Source organism: Nerophis lumbriciformis, linkage group LG02 (genome assembly GCF_033978685.3).
Source record: "Nerophis lumbriciformis linkage group LG02, RoL_Nlum_v2.1, whole genome shotgun sequence".
In the NCBI taxonomy this organism is placed as follows: domain Eukaryota; kingdom Metazoa; phylum Chordata; class Actinopteri; order Syngnathiformes; family Syngnathidae; genus Nerophis; species Nerophis lumbriciformis.
The window spans coordinates 54,386,367-54,409,000 of record NC_084549.2 but is presented as its reverse complement, the minus strand read 5'-3'; the positions used below and the strand labels follow the sequence as shown (position 1 = coordinate 54,409,000).

At 35.1% G+C, this 22,634-nt stretch overlaps 1 protein-coding gene across 1 annotated transcript in view; it reads left to right on the top strand.

Annotated features, from left to right (window-relative positions):
- The first annotated feature begins 11,384 nt into the window (after nt 1–11,384).
- slc18a2 (solute carrier family 18 member 2) overlaps nt 11,385–22,634 on the top strand; it is a 111,097-nt gene continuing 99,847 nt past the window's right edge. The window contains exons 1-2 of the mRNA XM_061964696.2: nt 11,385–11,530; nt 11,597–11,757. Coding sequence (XP_061820680.1) covers nt 11,625–11,757 — 133 coding nt within the window. The 5' untranslated portion in view covers nt 11,385–11,530; nt 11,597–11,624. The remainder of the gene's footprint in view (nt 11,531–11,596; nt 11,758–22,634) is intronic.

Below are 22,634 nucleotides of genomic sequence, written 5' to 3'. Positions count from 1 at the left end.
GCACAATCCCATTCAAGAGCAGACAAACAGAACAGGATTGCTGACGGGTCTGCCAACTTCCGGCGCTGCTTACAAAAAAGATGAGAAACAGGTCAACGCTGGGGGGTGAAAAAAAAAATCAGTCTAAGCCTGGGTCCCCGGGGAGGGGGGTCCAGACTGAGGCCAAGGGGGGAAAAAATCCCATAGCCATAGCACACATAAGCATGTGTGTAAGAGGAAAACATCAAATCTCAAAGAACACAAAAGACATTAAAAGAGCAGAGCTGTAGCCATTTCTACATACAGCTACAAAAGTAAGACAACAACAAAAAAACAAACAAACAAAAACATATACACTGTCTGATGGGGTTGGGGGTAGCATGGCCACAGACAGGAGCAGACCCAACAAAGCAACCTCTCACTAACTCTTGTCCAGTGTCCAGTCCGCATGGATGAGTTGACAACGTTTAATCAATGCTGGGTTCTGTTCCAAACAAAAAACATATTTGATAGAGAATAATTGTATTTTACATGCAGAAAATAATGTGAAATACATATAAATGTATACATTCAGGATTCAAGGAACTTTATTGTCATCATAATCATAAATGTATGCATTTATGATGAATAATGTTGAATTTATATTCATACATTATAAATAAACATTTTGTAGAATTGAGTGTCCAAACAAAGAATTGCGTGTTGGTGATTCAGTCTCTTATTTTCTGCACAGTTAGGGAAAAAAATATATGTATATATCCATCCATCCATCCATTTTCTGCCGCTTGTCCCTTTTGGGGTCACGGGGGGTGCTGGAGCCTATCTCAGCTGCATTCGGGCGGAAGGCGGGGTACACCCTGGACAAGTCGCCACCTCATCGCAGGGCCAATACAGATAGATAGACAACATTCACACTCACATTCACACCCGGAGGGAACCCACGCAGTCACGGGGAGAACATGCAAACTCCACACAGAAAGATCCCGAGCCCGGGATTGAACTCAGGACTACTCAGGACCTTTGGACCTTTGTATTGTGAGGCACATGCACTAACCCCTGTATCACCGTGCTATGTGTATAGATATACTGTGTGTATATATATATATATATATATATATATATATACATATATATATATATATATATATATATACTTGCATACAAATCATTTTATCTGTAGGTCAAATACAGTTACTTTTTTAATCCAGCAGGTGGTGCCCTTTTGTAACAACAACACAGTATCAGTTCAGTGTCTATAGAGCTGGGGAGTGTGCTGAACATTCACACAGGCATTATTAACCCGTCAATACAATTTTTTATTGACATTTTTATGATGTCTTAATTTTTACTCTAGTTTTACTTATAATTGTATATACATACACACATTGTATTCTTACTTATTATTTGTCAAAGCATCCAAAATCCGACCCACAGGAAGTCCCAAGTAAAGAAAACTTTTTTTTTATTTTTTTATTTTTTTTAAATCTTTCCTTTCTAATCCATTTTCTACCGCTTGTTACTCAGGCAAATACAATTGTCTAAAAATGAATTTTCCCATCGATAATGTGACAATGTTAAATGTTGATGAACATCAATGTTAATTGATGTTAAATGAAAAAACGGATTATAAAGACAATGTATATATATATATATATATATATATATATATATATATATATATATATATATATATATATATATATATATATATATATATATATATATATATATATAAATATATATATATATATATATATATATATATATATATATATATATATATATATATAAATATATATATATATATATATATATATATATATATATATATATACCGTATTTTTCGGACTATAAGTCGCAGATTTTTTTCATAGTTTGGCCGGGCTCCAGTGCGACTTATATATGTTTTTTTCTTTTTTTATTATGCATTTTCGGCAGGTGCGACTTATACTCCGAAAAATATGGTATATATATATATATATATATATATATATATATATATATATATATATATATATACAGCCTGGCCCCCGGCCCAATTTTTTTAACCCAATAAGGCCCCCGAGTCAAAAAAATTTGGGGACCCCTGGTTTAAAGTGAGAAAAAATGTAAACCAGTGACGTCACTGTCAAAACAAGGGGATATGACACCAGCTTATGGAACGTTTACAATGGAAACACAACAAAAACAAAATCATAATATTTCAGAATAATTCCAATAGAATGTAATTTTAGTTATTGTGATCCACATCTTATTTTAGAACTACTACCAGCGATAGTTTCTTTAATAAATAAATCAATCAATCAAAAAAATATATGTGTATATATATATATATATATATATATATATTATTCTGTTGTATTCAAGTAATTTACAAAAGGTAAACAGGCTGTAGGCTACTAGGAGCTAGCAGCTACACAACAGCTAAGGATTGTCGCACACAATAGCACACAAGCTAGACATACATAATACGTGTCCTTTATTGAACAATATTGCATTTTAAAACAGCACATTTGTCAATATAAACAAGTATCAAATAATTATGGTTGCATATTTACAGACACAACGTCTCCAAGGCAGAAACCTGTTAGAAAGTATCCTGTAACAAACGTGTCGGCATCATTCAACTTTCTGCATTATGCGCGTAATGAATTATTGCGACCTTTAGGTGTCGCCAATATTAAACACTGAAAATTAATACTCCGCTTCAAAAGTCTATTCTGTTCTAAAGTTAGTTTTAAGTACCATTATTTGCTGATAAAACCTTTTCTAACATTTCACATAATAAAATAATACAAGTGAGGGTTGGACTCCGCCAAGGCTGCCCTTTGTCACCGATTCTGTTCATAACTTTTACGGACATCATTTCTACGCGCAGTCAGGGTGTTGAGGGGTTCTGGATTAGGTCTCTGCTTTATGCAGATGATGTGGTCCTGATGGCTTCATCTGGCCAGGATCTTCAGCTCTCACTGGATCGGTTCGTAGCCGAGTGTGAAGCGACTGGGATGAGAATCAGCACCTCCAAGTACGAGTCCATGGTTCTCGCCCGGAAAAGGGTGGAGGGCCATCTCCGGGTTGGGGAGGAGATCTTGCCCCAAGTGGAGGAGTTCAAGTACCTCGGAGTCTTGTTCACGAGTGAGAGAAGAGTAGATCGTGAGATCGACAAGTGGATCGCTGCATCGATCCGTTGTGGTGAAGAAGGAGCTGAACCGGAAGGCAAAGCTCTTAATTTACCAGTGGATCTACGTTCCAATCCTCACCTATGGTCATGAGCTTTGGTTTATGACCGACAGGACAAGATCACGGGTACAAGCGGCCGAAATGAGTCTCCTCAGTCGGGTGGCGGGGCTCTCCCTTAGAGATAGGGTGAGAAGCTCTGTCATCCGAGGGGAGCTCAAAGTAAAGCCGCTGCTCCTCCACATCGAGAGGAGCCAGATGAGGTGGTTCGAGCATCTGGTCAGGATGCCACCCGAACGCCTCCCTAGGGGGGCACGTCCGACCGGTAGGAGGCCACGGAGAAGACCCAGGACATGTTGGGGCTTCCACTGGGAAGAGCTGGACGAAGTGGCTGGGGAGAGGGAAGTCTGGGCTTCTCTGCTTAGGCTGCTGCCCCCGCGACCTGACCTCGGATAAGCGGAAGTAGATGGAAGATGGATAATAATAAAAGTACAGACGATGAATTGTGCTGATATTGTGTCAGGATTAATGTCAGTATGAGCCAATGCACAACGCTCCAATATTGATATCGTATTTGGAGTGAAAAACGTAATACCCCTCATAAAAACTTTATTTGAAATATATATATATATTGACCCCCAAAGGGACAAGCAGTAGAAGATGGATGGTTGAATATCACTATTATATAATATGATATAGTTTTTATTTAAACTGGACAATGTGCAGTTATTTCCTTGAATATTTTAAACTGTAGTTTCAAAGATGTTCTGATTCTTTTTTATGAATAAACTTTTTTGATACCTATACTTTGTTTTTATTCTGCATCCTTTTCACTATTACTGTCAGGGCACAGGAGAATTTTATTTGGAGTGCCGCCATTAAAACACATTTTTAATCTATTTTTTTTATGTGATTAATGTGGAATGATTTTTATACTCTTTTGACTAAAACTTTAATTATTTTGATGCACTTTTTGTACTAAATTGTGGGAAATAAATTGTAAATAACTAATTCGACATAATTCAAAGATAGAATTGCAAACCTTTTGAGTGCAGCTGGGATAGGCTCCAACTCCCCCGCGACCCCGAGAGGGACAAGCGGTAGAAAATGGATGGATGGATGAACTACAACACCAATTATGTTATAAGACCAGCATTAATGCTGTACGCCACAGGGGACAGTGAGGATGCACGGGGAACGTTCCATTATATCTTTATCAGTGAAGGAGCAGGAAGAGGCTTGGAATACAGTAGTGATAAAATGTCCTATCAAGCTCTTACCCAGCAGGCACAAAACATTAAAACAACATTGAGAACTTGTTGAATTAGGTCCTGACGTTGAGCAACTCACACATAACGTTGAAACAACATGCTTTTTGACGACGTTTAATCAATGTTGGGTTCTGACGTTGATTTGACCATTGACTTTTGGTCATTTCACAAACCAATATTCTAGAACAGTGGTCCCCAACCAGCGGTCCGAGGACCGATTGCGGTCTGTGACGCATTTGCTACCGGGCCGCACAGAAAGAATAATTGTATTTATAAACTACCGCATTTTTTTCTGACTTAACTTTCGCCTGTCCCACTAAACACACCAATAAGCTTGTTAATAGATGGATATTACAACTAGAAATGTCCGATAATGGCTTTTTTGCCGATATCCGATATTCCGTTATTGTCCAACTCTTAATTACCGATTCCGATATCAACCGATACGATATATACAGTCGTGGAATTAACACATTATAATGCCTAATTTTGTGGTGATGCCCCGCTGGATGCATTAAACAATGTAACAAGGTTTTCCAAAATAAATCAACTCAAGTTATGGAAAAAAATGCCAACATGACACTGCCATATTTATTATTGAAGTCACAAAGTGCATTATTTTTTTTTAACATGCCTCAAAACAGCAGCTTGGAATTTGGGACATGCTCTCCCTGAGAGAGCATGAGGAGGTTGAGGTGGGCGGGGTTGCGGTGGGGGTAGGGGGTAACAGGGGGTGTATATTGTAGCGTCCTGGAAGAGTTAGTGCTGCAAGGGGTTCTGGGTATTTGTTCTGTTGTGTTTATGTTGTGTTACGGTGCGGATGTTCTCCCGAAATGTGTTTGTCATTCTTGTTTGGTGTGGGTTCACAGTGTGGCGCATATTTGTAACAGTGTTGAAGTTGTTTATACGACCACCCTCAGTGTGATCTGTATGGCTGTTGATCAAGTATGCATGGCATTCACTTGCGTGTGTGAAAAGCCGTAGATATTATGTGACTGGGCCGGCACGCAAAGGCAGTGCCTTTAAGGTTTATTGGCGCTCTGTACATCTTCCTACGTCCGTGTACACAGCGGCGTTTTAAAAAGTCATACATTTTACTTTTTGAAACCGATACCGATAATTTCCGATATTACATTTTAAAGCATTTATCGGCCGATAATATCGGCAGTCCGATATTATCTGACATCTCTAATTACAACTCCTTTGTTATAGTCCATGGGACAATGCACATTAATGGACATATAAAATGTTAATGTGCCAGATTGTAGCCAAAGGCTAATTTTTGTAAATTAAAGTTTTTATCTGCCAAACAAATAAAGCCGGTCCGTGAAAATAATGCACACATTAAACCGGTCCCTGGTGGGAAAAAAGGTTGGGGAACCCGGTTTTACAAAGCATACACGACGTTGAAACAACACGCTTTTTGACGACGTTTATTCATTGTCAGGTTGTGACGTTGATTTGACCATTGAAATTTGGTCATTTCCGAACCAACAACGTGAATCCAACGTTAGACATCAACGCTGTCTCAATTTACAAATACAACTATTTTGCAATGTTTTTTCCAAAGTCAGTTTTAAAGAACATGTACGTATAATCAAAATATTGTATCAATGTCTTGTGCCTGCTGGGAATTCACGCAAAACGTGGCCCACCACGGACCCTCATCTAATCCCTCATCTTCACACTAAAAAATGCTGAGTTACTTTCATAACCCAATTTATGAATTGCGAGGGTTGGGTTAAATTTGGGAGTTATTTTTAGGAAGAACAATCAATTTTTTTGGGTTGTAAGGGTATTGTTTTAACTAAATTCCTGGATTTTCAAAACTATGAACCATTTTTGGGTTGTCTTTCAATGAGTAACGCATTATGGGGTAAAAGGCTTTTTTTATTTTTTTTTATTAAAAAGGTACTTTTTTCTTGAAGGGAATTTTATTAAGGATTAATCTCATTAACATTATTGACAATCACACATCTTATGTACATGAACATATTTGAGCATGCTGTATAGAACTACTATGACCATACATGGCAATTATTGTACTTTTGAGTATATTTTAATAAAATAGAAATAATTTTGATCAGTAGTTGAGAAGGAGTAGGACAAACCAGCAGTCAAATGTATAATTTTTAACCAACTATTGCGTCAAGGAGCGCTAAATTGTGCAACCCAATAGTTGGGTTTGGAATAACCCAACTATTGTAGTGAGCATAACTCAGCTTTTGTGTTAGATCAATTCAACCCCATAGTGGGGTTATGAATCAACCAACATTGAGTTAGAATAACTCAACTTTTAGGTTAAATAATTCAACCCAATAGTTGGGTTATGAATCAACCACCATTGAGTTAGCATAACTCAACTTTTGGGTTAAATAATTAAACCCAATAGTTGGGTTATGAATCAACCAACATTGAGTTAGAATAACTCAACTTTTGGGTTAAATAATTCAACCCAATAGTTGGGTTATGAATCAACCAACATTGAGTTAGAATAACTCAACTTTTGGGTTAAATAATTCAACCCAATAGTTGGGTTATGAATCAACTAGCATTGAGTTAGCATAACTCAACTTTTGGGTTAAATAATTCAACCCAATAGTTGGGTTATGAATCAACCAACATTGAGTTAGAATAACTCAACTTTTGGGTTAAATAATTCAACCCAATAGTTGGGTTATGAATCAACCAACATTGAGTTAGAATAACTCAACATTTGGGTTAAATAATTCAACCCAATAGTTTGGTTAGGAATAACCCAACATTGAGTTATCATAACTCAACTTTTTGGTTAAATAATTCAAAGCAAAAGTTGGGTCGAAAAAATTAACTCAAATAAGGGGTTTGTCCTTTTCTGAACCAGCAGTTGGGTTAAAAGTGGGTTATTTTTTAACCCAACTGCTGGTTCAGAAAAGGACGAACCCCTTATTTGGTTAATTTTTTCGACCCAACTTTTGCTTTGAATTATTTAACCAAAAAGTTGAGTTATGATAACTCAATGTTGGTTGATTCATAACCCCACTATTGGGGGTTAAAATTGGGTTATTTTTTAACCCAACATTTTTTAGTGTGTGTTCTATTCTATTATCAATGGATTTAATTCCACACTTTGGACACCCTTAGTCCAAGTAATTTATTATGCATTCCAAGTCCAACTAAATTACATGAAATAAAAACAACCATTTTTCTTGAACACTTTCAAACAAGTTAAACCAGCATTGTTATGACTATGATTATTGTGTGAATGCTCCAAAGCATTCACATATTTGGTTTTCTACACCAAAATTAATCTATTTATTATTCTTCAACTTATTATTATTCTTCTCCAGATTTTGGCGGGCTCCACCCTCCCCATTTTTCACCTGATTCAAACCGTTCCAACTTCAAACTGTTCTTCAACTGATTTGGGAATCGCGGGCTTTCCCTTGACAAATTCCAAAAATTCCCAGATTTCCCAGAATTTCGGGTTTTCCGGGACATTTTTCCTATTCCAAATGAATTGGCCATTTTTCAAACTTCCACCATTTCCCCATTTTTCAACCAATTCAAACCATTCTACCTTCAACATATTCCACCATTCTGGAAATTCAAACTTCCCTTTTTCCAAGTTCAAAACACACATTTTTCAACCCACTTTCAACCGTTCCACCGTCAAAACATTCCTCTTAATCAGGACAAAAAATGAAGTTGTTTTTTGAACTGGAAAAATTCCTGGTTTTCCCGAAATTCCAGGAATTCCGTAATACCATTTCTCAATTCAACATGTTACTACTTCAAAATTTCTCGACCGATTTGAAAAATTTCAACACCAACCATTTCAACTCATTCACACCATTCAAGTTTTACCGATAAAAAAAACAAAAAAAAACGCTTTTCCTGAAATGTCCAAATTTTGGGGAAATTCCCATTTAAATGAATGGGACATTCTTCAAAGTTGCACAACTCCCACATTTTTCATCTGATTCAAACTGTTCCAACTTCAAAATATTCAGCTTGTTCAGGAATTGTGTTCTCCTTCAACAATTCTAAAAAAAAAAAAAATTCCAGGATTTTCAGTTCAACTTCAGCATTGGAGCTTTCACACGCAATTCTTTCAGGAATTCACCATTCTGGAAATTCAAACTTCCCTTTTCCAAGTTCAAAAAAATTCAAGGATTTTCCAGAATTCCTGGTTTTCCAAAGCCCTACTTCCACCCTTTTTCCCTGGCGACTACTCCTCCCACATTTTTCAAACCCACTTCAGCCGTTCCACCGTCAAAACATTCCTTTTAATCAGGACAAAAAGCAAAGTTGTTTTTTTAAACTGGAAAAATTCCTGGTTTTCCCGAAATTCCAGGAATTCCGTAATGCAATTTCTCAATTCAACATGTTACTACTTCAACATTTCTCGGTCGATTTGAAAAATTTCAACACCAACCATTTCAACTCATTCACACCGTTCAAGTTTTTACTTTTTTTTTTTTTTTTAATTCCCGCTTTTCCCAAAATTCCCAAATTTGGGGGAAATTCCCATTTAAATCAATGGGACATTCTTCAAAGTTCCACAACTCCCACATTTTTCATCTGATTCAAACTGTTCCAACTTCAAAATATTCAGCTTGTTCAGGAATTGTGTGCTCTACTTCAACAATTCTAAAAAAAAATTCCAGGATTTCCAGTTCAACTTCAGCATTGGAGCATTCACACGCATTCCCTTCAGGAATTCACCATTCTGGAAATTCAAACTTCCCTTTTTCCAAGTTCAAAAAAATTCCAGGATTTTCCGGAATTCCTGGTTTTCCAAAGCCCTACTTCCACCCTTTTTTCCTGGCGACTACTCCTCCCACATTTTTCAAACCCACTTCAACCGTTCCACCGTTAAAACATTCCTCTTAATTCCTGGTTTTCCCGAAATTCCAGGAATTCCATAATACCATTTCTCAATCCAACATGGGACAATTCCTGGTTTTCCCGAAATTCCAGGAATTCCGTAATAACATTTCTCAATTCAACATGGAAAAGTTCCCGGTTTTCCCGAAATTCCAGAAATTCCGTAATACAATTTCTCAATTCAACATGTTAGTACATTTCTCGACCGATTTTAAACATTTCAACACCAACCATTTCAACTCATTCACACCGTTCAAGTTTTTACCTTTTTTTTTTTTTCAATTCCCGCTTTTCCCGAAATTCCCAAATTTGGGGGAAATTCCAATTTAAATCAATGGGACATTCTTCAAAGTTGCACAACTCCCACATTTTTCATCATCATCTAAAAAATTCAACCTGTTCAGTAATTGTGTGCTCTACTTCAACAATAAAATAAAAAAAATTCCAGGATTTCCAGTTCAACTTTAGCATTGGAGCTTTCACCCGCAATTCCTTCAGGAATTCACCATTCTGGAAATTCAAACTTCCCTTTTACCAAGTTAAAAAAAAATTCCGGGATTTTCCAGAATTCCTGGTTTTCCAAAGCCCTATTTCCACCCTTTTTTCTTAGTGACTACTCCTCCCACATTTTCAAACCCACTTCAACCGTTACACCGTCAAAACATTCCTCTTAATCAGGACAAAAAACAAAGTGTCTTTTTCAACTGGAAAAATTCCTGGTTTTCCCGAAATTCCAGGAATTCTGTAATAACATTTCTCAATTCAACATGGAAAAAGTCCTGGTTTTCCCAAAATTCCAGAATACCATTTCTCAATTAAACATGTTACTACTTCAACATTTCTTGACCGATTTTAAAAATTTCAACCCCAACCATTTCAACTCATTCACACCATTCAAATTTTTACCGTTTTTAAAAAAAATCCCGCTTTTCACGAAATTCCCAAATTTTGGGGAAATTCCCATTTAAATCAATGGGACATTCTTCAAAGTTGCACAACTCCCACATTTTTTATGTTATTCAAACTGTTCCAACTTCAAAATATTCAGCCTGTTCAGGAATTGTGTGCTCTACTTCAACAATTCTAAAAAAAAATTCCAGGATTTCCAGTTCAACTTCAGCATTGGAGCTTTCACACGCAATTCTTTCAGGAATTCACCATTCTGGAAATTCAAACTTCCCTTTTTCCAAGTTCAAAAAAATTCCAGGATTTTCCAGAATTCATGGTTTTTCAAAGCCCTATTTCCACCCTTTTTTCCTGGCGACTACTCCTCCCACATTTTTCAAACCCACTTTCAACCGTTCCACCGTCAAAACATTCCTCTTAATCAGGACAAAAAACAAAGTTGTTTTTTAAACTGGTAAAATTCCTGGTTTTCCCGAAATTCCAGGAATTCCGTAATACCATTTTTCAATTCAACATGGAAAAATTCCTGGTTTTCCCGAAATTCCAGGAATTCCGTAATACCATTTCTCAAATCTACATGGAAAAATTCCTGGTTTTCCCGAAATTCCAGGAATTCCGTAATACCATTTCTCAATTCAACATGGAAAAAGTCCTGGTTTTCCCGAAATTCCAGAAATTCCGTAATACCATTTCTCAATTCAACATGGAAACATTCCTGGTTTTCCCGAAATTCCAGGAATTCCGTAATACAATTTCTCAATTCAACATGTTACTACTTCAACATTTTTCGATCGATTTGAAAAATTTCAACACCAACCATTTCAACTCATTCACACCGTTCAAGTTTTTACCGTTTTTAAAAAAAATCTCGCTTTTCCCGAAATTCCCAAATATTGGGAAATTCCCATTTATATCAATGGGACATTCTTCAAAGTTCCACAACTCCCACATTTTTCATCTGATTCAAACTGTTCCAACTTCAAAATATTCAGCCTGTTCAGGAATTGTGTGCTCTACTTCAACAATTCAAAACATTTTTTCCAGGATTTCCAGTTCAACTTCAGCATTGGAGCATTCACACGCAATTCCTGCCTCATCTAGTTAGTAATATAGTACAACGTGTCGGTTAGTTACTCAAGACACTTTTGAGGCGTTGTGGTTGTTGTTAAGATGCAGTTAATTAGGGGGTTGTGCGCGGAGCGCGCTCAGTGACGTCATCAGGCAGTAGAAAGACAGCACGTCGATCTTCACCATCATCATCATCATCATCATCTGCTTCTTCTTCTTCTCCTTCTGCTGCTGCTGCCGCTGAGCTGACCTGAGCGCAGGTGAGACGTTCATGTCTGGTGGTGAGAGCTGATGCGTGAATTATGAATGATTCCGTGTCCACACAGGACCAGTTGTAGTTGTTGGACCGGCACCATGGGGAGACTGGACGCCTTGCGGCACTTTCGTCTCCTCAGCTGGCTCAGGGAGGAGAGACAGTCTCGGAAACTCATCCTCTTCATCGTGTTTGTGGCGCTCTTGTTGGACAACATGCTGCTCACCGTGGTCGGTAGGTGCAAATATCACTTCGTCATAACTAGTATCGTTGTTTATCGGCAGTAGTTGGACTCGTACGAGTTGTAGCAGTAGTTTTAGGCGCAACAGGTGACGCTCCTCATAGTGCACCACCTGTTGGCACTTTGTAATTAATTCATAAGCATGAAGTCAATGCATATTGCATCGTCAGCAACTTAAAGAACAATATTTTATTTAAATATACAATTTTAAAACATAATCTAATATTGTGAACAAATGCATAATAGCCTATGCGTTATTTTTTACATTAAAAATAAATGATCTCGAACATTTACATGACATGTTCTCACAATATAGTGTGCCCTTTTTCTTTGTTGAATGATAATTAGATCCATTGTGCTTTTTTATCGGTGCCGAAGAAACCCAGCAGGTACACGACGTTGATACGACGTTGATTATACGTACATGTCCTTTAAAACGAACTTTGGAACAACGTTGCAAAATGGTCGTGTTTGTAAATTGAGACAACGTTGATGAAGTGACCATATTTCAATGGTCAGATCAACGTCACAGCCTGACATTGGATAAACGTCCTCACAAAGCATGGTATTTCCACGTTGTGTTTGTGTTGTAGTACATTGGTTGGAAAATGACAAAAATTCAATGGTCAAATCAACGTCAGAACCCGACATTGATTAAACGTCGTCAAAAAGCATGTTGTTTCAACGTTGTATTTGTGTTGTAGTATATTGGTTGGAAAATGACCACATTTCAATGGTCAGATCAACGTCACAATCTGACACTAAATAAACGTCGTAAGCATGTTGTTTCAACGTTGTATTTGTATTGTAGTACATTGGTTGGAAAATGACCAAAATTCAATGGTCAAATCAACGTCAGAATCCAACATTGATTAAACATCGTCAAAAAGCATGTTGTTTCACCGTTGTATATTTGTTGTATAGTATATTGGTTGAAAAATGACCAAAATTCAATGGTCAAATCAACGTCAGAAGCATCAACGTCAGAACCAAATATTGATTAGACGTCGTCAAAAAGCATGTTGTTTCAACGTTGTATTTGTGTTGTAGTATATTGGTTGGAAAATGACCAAAATTCAATGGTCAAATCAACATCAGAACCAAACATTGATTAAACATCGTCAAAAAGCATGTTGTTTCAACGTTGTATTTGTGTTGTAGTATATTGGTTGGAAAATTACCACATTTCAATGGTCAGATCAACGTCACAATCTGACACTAAATAAATGTCGTCACAAAGCATGTTGTTTCCTAGTTGTATTTGTGTTGTAGTACATTGGTTGGAAAACGACCAAAATTCAAAGGTCAAATCAACGTCAGAACCCGATATTGATTAGATGTCGTCAAAAAGCATGTTGTTTTAACGTTGTATTTGTGTTGTAGTACATTGGTTGGAAAATGACCAAAATTCAAAGGTCAAATCAACATAAGAACCCGATATTGATTAAACGTCGTCAAAGAGCATGTTGTTTCAACGTTGTATACGTGTTGTAGTATATTGGTTGGAAAATGACCAAAATTCAATGGTCAAATCAACATCAGAACCAAACATTGATTAAACATTGTCAAAAAGCATGGTGTTTCAACGTTGTATTTGTGTTGTAGTATATTGGTTGGAAAATGACCACATTTCAATGGTCAGATCAACGTCACAATCTGACACTAAATAAACGTCGTCACAAAGCATGTTGTATCAACGTTGTATTTGTGTTGTAGTACATTGGTTTGAAAATGACCAAAATTCAATGCTCAAATCAACGTCAGAACCCGACATTGATTAAACGTCGTCAAAAAGCATGTTGTTTCAACGTTGTATACGTGTTGTAGTATATTGGTTGGAAAAAGACCAACATTCAATGGTCAAATCAACATCAGAACCAAATATTGATTAAACGTCATCAAAAAGCATGTTGTTTTAACGATGTATTTGTGTTGTAGTATATTGGTTGGAAAATGACCAAAATTCAATGGTCAAATCAACATCAGAACCAAACATTGATTAAACATCGTCAAAAAGCATGTTGTTTCAACGTTGTATTTGTGTTGTAGTATATTGGTTGGAAAATGACCACATTTCAATGGTCAGATCAACGTCACAATCTGACACTAAATAAACGTCGTCACAAAGCATGTTGTTTCAACGTTGTATTTGTGTTGTAGTACATTGGTTTGAAAATGACCAAAATTCAATGGTCAAATCAACGTCAGAACCAAATATTGATTAAACGTCGTCAAAAAGCATGTTGTTTCAACGTTGTATACGTGTTGTAGTATATTGGTTGGAAAAAGACCAAAATTCAATGGTCAAATCAACATCAGAACCAAATATTGATTAAACGTCATCAAAAAGCATGTTGTTTCAACGTTGTATTTGTGTTGTAGTATATTGGTTGGAAAAAGACCAAAATTCAATGGTCAAATCAACGTCAGAACCCGACATTGATTAAACGTCGCCAAAAAGCATGTTGTTTCAACGTTGTATTTGTGTTGTCGTATATTGGTTGGAAAATGACCAAATTTCATTGGTTAAATCAACGTCAGAACCCAACATTGATTAAACGTCGTCAAAAAGCATGGTGTTTCAACGTTGTATTTGTGTTGTAGTATATTGGTTGGAAAATGACCACATTTCAATGGTCAGATCAACGTCACAACCTGACACTAAATAAACGTGGTCACAAAGCATGTTGTTTCCAAGTTGTATTTGTGTTGTAGTACATTGGTTGGAAAATGACCAAAATTCAATGGTCAAATCAACGTCAGAACCCGACATTGATTAAACGTCATCAAAAAGCATGTTGTTTCAACGTTGTATTTGTGTTGTAGTACATTGGTTGGAAAATTATCAAAATTCAATGGTCAAATCAACGTCAGAATCCAATATTGATTAAACATCGTCAAAAAACATGTTGTTTCAACGTTGTATTTGTGTTGTAGTATATTGGTTGGAAAATGACCACATTTCAATGGTCAGATCAACGTCACAATCTGACACTAAATAAACGTTGTCACAAAGCATGTTGTTTCCAAGTTGTATTTGTGTTGTAGTACATTGGTTGGAAAATGACCAAGTTTCAATGGTTAAATCAACGTCAGAACCCAACATTGATTAAATGTCGTCAAAAAGCATGTTGTTTCAACGTTGTATTTGTGTTGTATAGTATATTGGTTGGAAAATGACCAAAATTCAATGGTCAAATCAACATCAGAACCAAACATTGATTAAACATAGTCAAAAAGCATGTTGTTTCAACGTTGTATTTGTGTTGTAGTATATTGGTTGGAAAATGACCACATTGCAATGGTCAGATCAACGTCACAATCAGACAATAAATAAACGTCGTCACAAAGCATGTTGTTTCCAAGTTGTATTTGTGTTGTAGTACATTGGTTGGAAAATGACCAAAATTCAATGGTCAAATCAACGTCAGAACCCGACATTGATTAAACGTCGTCAAAAAGCATGTTGTTTCAACATTGTATTTGTGTTGTAGTATATTGGTTGGAAAATGACCAAAATTCAATGGTCAAATCAACATCAGAACCAAACATTGACTAAACATCGTCAAAAAGCATGTTGTTTCAACGTTTTATTTGTGTTGTAGTATATTGGTTGGAAAATGACCAAAATTCAATGGTCAAATCAACATCAGAACCAAACATTGATTAAACATAGTCAAAAAGCATGTTGTTTCAACGTTGTATTTGTGTTGTAGTATATTGGTTGGAAAATGATCACATTTCAATGGTCAGATCAACGTCACATTCTGACACTAAATAAACGTCGTCACAAAGCATGTTGTTTCAACGTTGTATTTGTGTTGTAGTACATTGGTTTGAAAATGACCAAAATTCAATAGTCAAATCAACGTCAGAACCCGACACTAAATAAACGTGGTCACAAAGCATGTTGTTTCAACGTTGTATACGTGTTGTAGTATATTGGTTGGAAAAAGACCAAAATTCAATGGTCAGATCAACGTCACAACCTGACACTAAATAAACGTTGTCACAAAGCATGTTGTTTCCAAGTTGTATTTGTGTTGTAGTACATTGGTTGGAAAATGACCAAGTTTCAATGGTTAAATCAACGTCAGAACCCAACATTGATTAAATGTCGTCAAAAAGCATGTTGTTTCAACGTTGTATTTGTGTTGTATAGTATATTGGTTGGAAAATGACCAAAATTCAATGGTCAAATCAACGTCAGAACCCGACATTGATTAAACGTCGTCAAATAGCATGTTGTTTCAACATTGTATTTGTGTTGTAGTATATTGGTTGGAAAATGACCAAAATTCAATGGTCAAATCAACATCAGAACCAAACATTGACTAAACATCGTCAAAAAGCATGTTGTTTCAACGTTTTATTTGTGTTGTAGTATATTGGTTGGAAAATGACCAAAATTCAATGGTCAAATCAACATCAGAACCAAACATTGATTAAACATAGTCAAAAAGCATGTTGTTTCAACGTTGTATTTGTGTTGTAGTATATTGGTTGGAAAATGATCACATTTCAATGGTCAGATCAACGTCACATTCTGACACTAAATGAACGTCGTCACAAAGCATGTTGTTTCAACGTTGTATTTGTGTTGTAGTACATTGGTTTGAAAATGACCAAAATTCAATAGTCAAATCAACGTCAGAACCCGACATTGATTAAACGTCGTCAAAAAGCATGTTGTTTCAACGTTGTATACGTGTTGTAGTATATTGGTTGGAAAAAGACCAAAATTCAATGGTCAGATCAACGTCACAACCTGACACTAAATAAACGTTGTCACAAAGCATGTTGTTTCCAAGTTGTATTTGTGTTGTAGTACATTGGTTGGAAAATGACCAAAATTCAATGGTCAAATCAACGTCAGAACCCGACATTGATTAAACGTCGTCAAAAAGCATGTTGTTTCAACGTTGTATTTGTGTTGTAGTATATTGGTTGGAAAATGACCAAAATTCAATGGTCAAATCAACATCAGAACCAAACATTGATTAAACATCGTCAAAAAGCATGTTGTTTCAATGTTGTATTTGTGTTGTAGTATATTGGTTGGAAAATGATCACATTTTAATGGTCAGATCAACGTCACAATCTGACACTAAATAAACGTCGTCACAAAGCATGTTGTTTCAACGTTGTATTTGTGTTGTAGTACATTGGTTGGAAAATGACCAAAATTCAATGGTCAAATCACTGTCACAACCTGACACTGATTAAACGTTGTCACAAAGCATGTCGTCTCAACGTTGTATTTGTGTTGTAGTATATTGGTTGGAAAATTACCAAAATTCAAATGTCAAATCAACGTCAGAAATTGACCAAAATTCAATGGTCAAATCAACGTCAGAACCCAACATTGATTAGACGTCGTCAAAAAGCATGTTGTTTCAACGTTGTATTTGTGTTGTAGTATATTGGTTGGAAAATGACAAAATTTCAAAGGTCAAATCAACGTCACAACCTGACATTGAATAAACGTTGTCACAAATAATGTTGTTTCAACGTTGTATTTGTGTTGTAGGATATTGGTTGGAAAATTATCAAATTTCAATGGTCAAATCAAGGTCAGAACCCAACATTGATTAAATGTTGTCAAAAAGCATGTTGTTTCAACGTTATGTTTGAGTTGCTCAACGTCAGGACCTAATTCAACAAGTTCTCAACGTTGTTTTAATGTCTTGTGTCTGTTGGGAAGGTGCTAATACATAAAATATATGATTATTATTATTGTTATATATTTAATTTTATTGGCATGCTGAATGGTATAACTACAGTATTTAAATACCGTAGGATATTTTTATACAATAGTTATTATTATAGTTTTAATAATAATAAGTATTATTATTTATATTAATTGGTTTGTTGAACGGTAAAACTATTTCAACACTGTAGGATAGGATATTTACATAAAATTTAATTTTTATTAATTGTATTCTTGTGTGTATATTAATTGGCTCATCGAATAGTATGACTATTTAAATGCTGTAAGATATTTACATACAATTACATTTATATAAATTATATTATTATTATTACTAGGTTTTTATCACTTGGCTTTAATAAGCAGTCTGACTATTTCAATGCTGTGGGATATTTGCTATGTATTTGTTACTAATGTTTGAGTTATCGGTGTTTTTTTACGCAATGAAAAGTACTTTTTTATACTTAACACAGTCCAAGCAAAAGTTATGAAAAGGTATTTTGCATAATGCAGACAGTTGTGGCACATTCTAAAAATACATTTAAATGAAACAAAAAAAAGAAAAACTGGAATCGATATGGTTTCAATTTCTGGTACCGAGGAGTCGATATCTGTATTCATGAGTATAGATATGGTACCATTTTGTGTGTGTTCATGCAGTAACAAATGTTAATATGTTATATAATGACATCTTATATTATTCTGTAACATTTAACAGAAAACTGATAAAAAAAAAAAACTGTGCTGTCCAGTTACTTTCACTTCTGAGTAACATTTGCAAGTAGGTGTGTTGTTGTATTCAAGAAGTAGTCTTTGCCATTAAGGTGACCGTACCACGATTGCCGTTATTTGAGTCCTACAAAGTGCTTATACTGTAAGTATTGCATTTGTTACACACCAACTGTTTAACTAATGTTCATCTTAGTTGTAGTTTTCATTACCAAATTTGGAGGCATTGAAATCGCCAATGTAAAATCCCTAATGTTAATCAGAAGCATATATTTGACATACTCAGTTGCCTAGTGGTTAGAGTGTCCGCCCTGAGATCTGTAGGTTGTGAGTTCAAACTCAGGCCGAGTCATACCAAAGACTATAAAAAATGGGACCCATTACCTCCCTGCTTGACACTCAGCATCAAGGGTTGGAATTGGGGGTTAAATCACCAAAAATGATTCCCGGGCGCGGCACTGCTGCTGCCCACTTCTCCCCTCACCTCCCAGGGGGTGACCAAGGGCGATGGGTCAAATGCAGAGGACAAATTTCACCACATCTAGTGTGTGTGTGACAATCATTGGTACTTTAACTTTTTTTAACTTTAACATCTCCAATGAAAATTTGCACATTTATATAAGTGGAGACTTACTTTTGAGCACTTTCTATCAGCCAGGCTTGCTTTGTTGGCATGGAAAATTACAACATTACATAGAGGCAATCCACTACGAATATGCCCGTTTGCACGCCAAGTGCTTGAGCCGGTGCCAACCCTGCAAGTAGGCATGACATTACGTGCAACGGAGGTATATGAAAATATGGTACCTGTGATTTTACGTGAATCGGTACCCGCTAGTACGGACATTACCTTTTAAAAGTATCAAATTTGGACCCCATTTCAATATAAAATTGTTTTAACAATGACATTTCTTAAATAAATGCCGAAAAACCAAGCCTGGGAAATATCACTGCCCTGCTTTTCATTTTGAACAGGGTCTTATTATGATTTTTTTTCTACATTTAAAATACTTCCTTGTGGTCTACTTTAGTGGTCCCCAACCACCGGGCCGCGGCCCGGTACCGGTCCGTGGACCAATTGGTACCGGGCCGCACAAGAAATAAAAAAGAAAATAAAAAAATAGTTGTTTCTTTTTTTTTATTAAATCAACATAAAAAACACAATATATACATTATATATCAATATAGATCAATACAGTCTGCAGGGATACAGTCCGTAAGCACACATGATTGTATTTCTTTATGACAAAAAATAAATAAATACCATACCCCCCAGGGTATGGTATTTTTAGACCGGTCCGCAGCCACAAAAAGGTTAGGGACCACTGGTCTACATAACATGTAATAGTCGTTATTTGGTCGAAATGTTGCATAGATGATGTTTTATCGAAAGCTTTCAAGCTGCTTTCTGACCGTCTCTTCAGGGTGCACTGTTTTGTGGGCGGTCTTATTTACGTGGCTCCACTTTGATAGCGTCTTCTCTCCGTCGGCAATGTTGTAGTTTTTAGCGCTTCCATATGGAGTCAATTGACGGTTGTAAGTTAGAAATATACACTACTTTGTATTAGAAATGGCATGCATGTGCATGTAAGAGCCAGTCTGCCCCACAACAAGAGGATAGAGAAAAATAATGATTATTGACTACATTGTCGGACTACAATGGCAGACTCGTACAAAGCTCTTCGCTGATGCCATACTTGGAAAAAACGGCACATATTGTGGTTAGAGTGTCCGAGTCCTACTATAAAAATGGGACCCATTACCTCCCTGCTTGGCACTCAGCATCAAGGGTTGGAATTGGGGGTTAAATCACCAAAAATGATTCCCAAGCGCTGCCTTTGCTGCTGCTCACTGCTTCCCTCACCTCCCAGGGGGTGGAACAAGGGGATGGGTCAAATGAAGAGAGTAATTTCACCACACCTATTGTGTGTGTGACTATTAGTGATACTTTAACATTAACTTAATATTGGGCAAATTCTAAACGGATCGTTTGGAGGAAGTTTAAAGGAAGGCAAGACTGTTTTATAAATATCCGCGCCATGCCTGCATGATTTAATGAAAAATTCCAGGACTTATGCATTGCCCCAGCACACCAAAACTATTACCATCAGGTAAGGACATTTGGTTTTGCATAATAGGTCCCCTTTTACATTGTTATGAAAAGTCTGGCATGTCGTATTTGTAGCAAAGAGACACAAGTTTTCATGATTTTACATCAATATGTGTTCTCGTCTTCTGCCATTCAAAGTACATTTGACTAAACTATAATGTGTTAAAAATATTATATTAATCATAAACATTATAATATCTCACAAAATGTGTTATATCCGTCATCCTTTGATTTTAAACACAAATAGGAAGAATATGAACATTTTATATCAGTGACCAAAGTTATAACAATTACGATATTGCTCAAAAAGTGCTTATACACACACAGAATTTTTTTCTGACCAAGCTTTATTTTTAAAACGCTAACTTGTCTCTTCATGTTAGCATGTAAGTTAGCCAGCGATTAGCGCACTGGCTGCCCCTCTCGGACATGAGCAGTTTCAACGTGAAGTTTTTAAAGCACGGCAATCAATCATTGTTCGTTAATCAAACTTTAAAACGATAAAACAAACTGTTGTGAATTTTTCAATATTAATGAATCAATACTAGTAGTCGTTTCGTCCCGTATCTTGGTGTGTTTCCTGTTATGGCAGCTTGGATTGGTGAGTGCATGCAATCCTTCTGCTTGTAGTCTGCTGTGATCCTGCTCTCTTACTATAAATATAAAGTTCCTTTTCCTGGCACTGCCGTGGCCCCGGGGCTGAGAGTGTTGAACTGAACATCCCTGCTTTGTGTCTGGCCGCCATTGTTTGTTGCATGATGTCAATTCTCATCACTTTCCACCCACATGTCCTGTCATTCGAGGCAGAACACAGCACATCTAAGACGACGTCTTCACTGTTCTGGAAATGTCACTTTTATAATTCACATGTACTTAACACACTATGTTTACAGACCAGTACATGGATGAATATATATATATATATATATATATATATATATTTTTTTTTTATATATATATATATATATATATATATATATATATATATATATATATATATATATATATATATATATATATATATATATATATATATAAGAAACATATAGGAAACAAATGTATGGGAAATAATTGAAACCTTATTTAAATGCATTTTTTTCTTGCAAAATAACACATTTAACATAATTAAAACATTAGTTCCTAATACAGGTCTAGCCGGAATGTGTCCCCTGTATGTCAAATTACCAGCAAATACAATAAAATACCAACCTTGTGTGCTTATTGGAGAACATTTAGATGTTAACTGGCTGTCCAGCTTTGCAGAAATAAAAGCAGAGTTTACTGTAAATTACACATGTCACATGCAAGCATATATATATATATATATATATATATATATATATATATATATATATATATATATATATATATATATATATATATATATATATATATATATATATATATATATATATATATATATATATATATATATATATATATATATATATATATATATATATATATATATATATATATATATATATATATATATATATATATATATATATATATATATATATATATATATATATATATATATATATATATATATATATATATATATATATATATATATATATATATATATATATATATATATATATATATATATATATATATATATATATATATATATATATATATATGCTTGTTTTTACGCTGATATTGCTTTTATGTACGTTACAACTCCATTACCGATGCATTTGAAGTGGTTTTATGTCAACATGACGGCGTCAGAGACACAGCAACTTCAATGCAGGACATTTATTTTTACTAATGAAAGCAAAAACCAGCACCACTCTAAAATGAACTTGATATCAAATAAGAACATCACACAGCAAACAACACACAAAATAAGCACATCGGTATATAATATATAATATATATTATAGATTATCTATTATAAGTATTATATATATTATGTATTATATTATACACATATATATATATATATATATATATATATATATATATATATATATATATATATATATATATATATATATATATATATATATATATATATATTTACATGTGTATATATATATATATATATATATATATATATATATATATATATATATATTTACATGTGTATATATATATATATATATATATATATATATATATATATATATATATATATATATATATATATAAATAAAGTTGATTTGATTTGATTTGATATATATATATATACACACACACAGTTGCATAAACAATCTTCCTCCTCCTCCTCCTCCTACTACTACTACTACGAGGGAATAATGAACAACAAATCTATATTTGAAGTTACAAGATTGCAATCCTCCAATACA